The 4,930-nt window shown below is 44.5% G+C and overlaps 1 protein-coding gene across 1 annotated transcript; it reads right to left on the reverse strand.

The window, feature by feature from the left end:
* Positions 1–3,923: 3,923 nt before the first annotated feature.
* LOC117930474 lies at positions 3,924–4,685 on the reverse strand. The gene is made up of 2 exons (XM_034851131.1): positions 4,444–4,685; positions 3,924–4,350 (listed from the first exon to the last, which is right to left on the reverse strand). The coding sequence occupies exons 1-2, from the start codon at positions 4,683–4,685 to the stop codon at positions 3,924–3,926; spliced, it is 669 nt and encodes a 222-aa protein (XP_034707022.1).
* Between the last annotated feature and the right edge of the window lie 245 nt (positions 4,686–4,930).

Here is a 4,930-nt window from a genome sequence, read left to right on the forward strand (position 1 = left end):
CTATTGGTAATTGTGATTTTAAATTTAAAGTCAAAATCATAATTACAAACTAGGGTTTTTTACACCAAGAAAAAAAAAGTAATGTAAAAATTATGTGATTATAAAAATTAGATTGATAAATTTTTTGAAAATAGATCTATTTTCATTATTTTCTTCTTTTTTTTTAAAAAAAAAAAGTTACTCTTTTGACTTTAAATTCTTGAACATGTCTATGTCAATTAAAAATTAAAATAAAAAAGTAGTGATAATAATGAGTTTTTTTTTAAGGCACATGACCAAGTTTTGTTTAACATGGTGGAATCCCACGTAGGAATATTGGGTTACCATTGGAATCCACTATTGCAGTTATTCAAGAGAATTTAAAAATATATATATATAATAATAATGATAATTCAAAAAATAATTTCAAATCTACGACACCTTGAAAAAATTTTAATTGAAATTTTGTGAAGTCTGGCTTCTTTAGGAGGGAGGATGGGTGGGAAAAAGGCTCCTTCATGGAATTTTGTGATGTTATTTCCCTGCTTTTAACACGTGGTTCTGTCTTGCAAGTTGCAATATCAGTGTATACAAAGCAACCACAAATATTGCCACATGGGATATTAAATTATATTTTTATTAAGAAAAATAAAACCATTGCGGTAAGACAAATAAGTGTATTAATTTGCTACGAAGTTTCCAAGAATTGTCCTTTATTTTTATATTAATTTTTAAAATTTTTTGACACGGTCCACCCACACCATGCTACTCTTATATGTGACTGTAGCATAGCCAGAATTATTTGCTTCACCCTTTAAAGGCAACAAAACCTTCTTCAAAATATATACATATATACGTATATCTTCAAGTGATCATCACAACTTCTTGGTGATCAGCCAGATTTGCCTCCAGATCTCCATGTTCTGATTCTTCTGAACCGGGTTCATCTTCTCCAGGATAACGTCCCTCAATGACTTGTGAAACGTCTGCTAGTTGTGATTGAGGGGCGGTTGCAGTGATGATGAAGTTACAGCCTGGAACTCTAGAGGCCATGGCATGAAGGCAAACCTGAAGATTGAGAAGCCAGGGAGAGCAGAAAGGTAAGGAGCAGGATCATAGGATAGATATACCAAAAAAGTGTTCGTGGGAATATGAGTGAGTCTATTAAAGAAATAGCCATGGGAATAGAGAAGTACTCGCCCGAGAGACACAGACGGATGTGCCAGGGTTCTGCCCCCTGAGTGGTTGCCGCAAACACCTTCATGAAATTCGGACAGAACATATTGGATTTCCAGCTGGATCAAGCACTTGAGGTATGGACCTCCGAAGGATCGCCTGTAGAGATCACCTCCGATCAGGGTAAAGCGAGATGCTTGCACCCGAATTTTGTGGGCGTGCTTGGGATTGTCAGGCAATGCTCCTGTTTGTAGATAGATTCTGATGTCGACCGCCCAATCATCTTTCTTTGGGCTTACATTGCAAATGTGTGATTCAGTAATGGTGGGAGTGGCTTGAACGTATACCCGTAGCATTGTTAACTCTTTCACTGGAAATGATGCAGCTATTCCTGCCAAAGCGTCGGCCTGCACATTATCTCCCCTTGGGATTTTCTCAATGATCCATTCTTCTAGCCGGTTGAGTGATTTTTGTACTTTCAATGAGTATTTTGCCATGCGCTCGTCCTTGGTTTCGTACTCTTTTAGTATTTGCCCCACAATGAGCTGGGAGTCGCTGTGGATTTTGACTTTTGAGGCGTTCAAAGTAGTTGCAAGGTTCAATCCGGATAGGGTGGCCTCATATTCAGCCTCATTGTTTGAAGCGGGAAAATCTAGATGGATGGATTGCTCCAGTCGCTCTCCGGTTGGTGCTTGGAGTAGGAGTCCGACTCCTGATCCGGACGAGCGGGAGGCTCCATCAACATACAAAGACCACCAGTCATCCAGAGTTGATTCTTTATCCGGGGCGCGCGCTTCAGGCAATTCTGCTATAAAGTCTGCCATGACTTGTCCCTTCAGGGATAATCTGGGTTGATAACCTATCTCATATTCGCTCAACTCTATAGCCCATCGTAGCATCCTACCTGTTATGTCTGGTTTATGTAGGACATTCTTGAGAGGTTGATTGGTGAGAACGGTTATGGGGTGAGCTTGGAAATAGGGACGCAGTTTCTGAGCGGTCGTGCGCAACGCTAGGGCAATCTGTTCCATCCTTGAATATCTTGTTTCTACATCGGCAAGCGCTTTGTTGATGAAATATACGGGTCTTTGCTCTCGGGGCGACAAGGAACGGAGCAGGACCGCGCTAACAGCCCAATCGGTAACTGCTAGATACAAGTATAGTCTTTCCCCAGGTTGCGGACTGCTTAGAATGGGGGGTTGAGAAAGATACCGTTTGATTTCTTCGAAAGCATCCTGGCAATTTTGCGTCCATCCGGATTTATTGATATCTCTGAGTGCCAGGAAGAAAGGCTTCATCTTGTCTGTGAATCGAGCTATGAAGCGTCCGAGAGCGACGAGTTTGCCAGTGAGGTGTTGCAACTGCTTCTTATTTGTTGGTGCAAGCATGTTGGCGACTGCTTTCACTTGATCTGGATTGATTTCGATTCCTTTTTGGGTAACCATGAACCCCAGGAACTTCCCCGAGCTTACTCCGAATGCGCATTTGGCTGGGTTAAGCTTCATGCCATACTTTCTCAATAAATGAAAAACTTTCTGCAAGTGCTGGGTGTGTTCGCTTCGGGTTTTGCTTTTGACTACCACATCATCAATATACACCTCAAAAATGTCGCCAATCAGCGGCTTGAAAATCTTGGTCATTAACCTTTGATACGTAGCACCAGCGTTCTTGAGTCCGAATGGCATGACTCTATAACAGTAGAGTCTGTGAGGAGTTATGAAGGAGGTTTTTTCTTCATCATCCGGAGCCATGGGAATTTGGTGGTACCCGGAGAAAGCATCCAAAAATGATAGCATTTCATGTCCAGAGGTCGCATCTACTATCTGATCTATTCGCGGTAGTGGGAAACTGTCTTTGGGGCACGCGTCATTGAGATTGGTGTAGTCTACGCACACCCGCCATTTTCCTCTCTTCTTAGGGACCACTACTACGTTTGCCAACCATTCTGGATACTCCACCTCCCTTATAAATCCGGCCTCCAATAATTTTTCCATTTCTTCCTGAATGACTTTTTGCCTGTCCGGATGGAATCGTCGGATTTTTTGTCAAACTGGCTTGGAGGTAGCTAATACGTTAAGCCAATGAGAGGCGACGCTCGGAAGTATTCCAGGCATGTCCGAGTGGGTCCAAGCAAAGATATCTCGATTTTGTTGGAGCTCTTTTTGAAGTTCGAATCTCTCGGCTGGCAGCAGGAGGGTACTGACGTACGTGAAGCGTTCACCTTCCTTTGATATTCGGACAGCTTCCAGCGGATCTGCTGCCGGGGGATCTTTGTCTCCCGGATGTTGTAACTGCTATTGGTTAGAAGCATTTGCTTCTTTGGAGGAATGCTCGCGGTCGGCACTGGGTCCGGCCTCGCGAGCAATCTGATAACATTGTCGAGCAGCGAGCTGGCTTCCGTAAAGATTAATTTGCCCATCTCGGGTGATGAAGTTGACCCTTTGATGATATGTGGATGGAATGGCCTTCATTCCGTGTAACCACGTGCGTTCCAAGATGGCATTGAAAGGGGATAAATCCTCAACCACAAAAAACAGAACGTTCAGGATGACTGGCCCGGCATGAACCGGCAATATTACATCCCTAAGTGAGGTTGTGGAAGAACCATTGAATCCGGACAGGGTTCTTCCGGGATTTTCCAAGCTGGAGGGTTCGAAGCCCATTTGTTTGATGACCGCCACCTGCAACAAGTCTGCGGAGCTACCTGGGTCGATCAGGATTCTTTTCACGTCGTAGTCTCCCACCCCTATTGTTAGGATGAGAGCATCTCAGTGCGGCTGCAGCACTCGGGATGGATCTAGAGCGGGGAAGACAATGGTTCCATCTATGGGATGGATGCTTCCATTGGCTAATCCTGGCCGGATGGAGCTCACATGTTCCCGAACCGTAGTTGCTCGCAGCAATCTCTGTCTTTTCCTTTTGGAACTGTACTCGTCATCCAAGGGTCCTCCGTATATGTAGTTGATCATTGCCCTAACAGGAGCTGTTGGGGCGCGTAGACCTCGACTATGGGGAGATTCTTCACCTTTAGGCACTATTCGGATGTACTGCTTCAAGTGTCCTGCCTTTAGGAGATCCTCCACCATGTAACGGAGGCTTATGCACGCTTCAGTCGTGTGCCCATGATCTTTATGGTAATCACATCTTTTGTTGCGGTCCCTTTCTGAGGGGTTGGATCTTATTGGCACTGGCCATCTAAATCCGGGCAGATTGCGGATTATAGAAAGCAATTATTCGTACGACTTGGTGAGAGGTGTTTGAATGAGTGGTGGGCGCCACTCATCTTGCCTCCTGTTGGATGACCCAGGATGGTTGGGTGTTTTGAAGCTTCTGGTGGCTTCGTTTTTAACGGCTTGGCCAGTTACCAGGACCTGCTGTGCAGCGGCACGGATGTCATCCTCTAGCATGGAGTATTTATTCGCACGCTGGAATAATTCGTCCATGGTTGTGGGAGGTTTTTTGGCGAGGGACTCGAAGAAGGGGGTCCTTGGGCATATGCTCCGCTTAAAAATTTGGAGGATTGCGTCCATGCTGTATGATTCGACTTGTAGGACAACTTGTCCGAAGCACTTCACAAACTCTCTCAAAGTTTCGTTTTCTTGCATTTTGAGGTTCTGCAAGGTGCTGATATTTTGCTCATGTCTGGCTGAGCATAAGTATTGCCCCACGAAGACCTCGGACAAATCCCAGAAATTATCAATCCAGTTCGCGGGCAGTCGGTGAAACCATGAAAGAGCCTAGCCTTGCAGACTGGCTGGGAAAACTTTGCACAACA

The sequence above is a fragment of the Vitis riparia genome, chromosome 2 (assembly GCF_004353265.1).
Source record: "Vitis riparia cultivar Riparia Gloire de Montpellier isolate 1030 chromosome 2, EGFV_Vit.rip_1.0, whole genome shotgun sequence".
Lineage (NCBI taxonomy): Eukaryota > Viridiplantae > Streptophyta > Magnoliopsida > Vitales > Vitaceae > Vitis > Vitis riparia.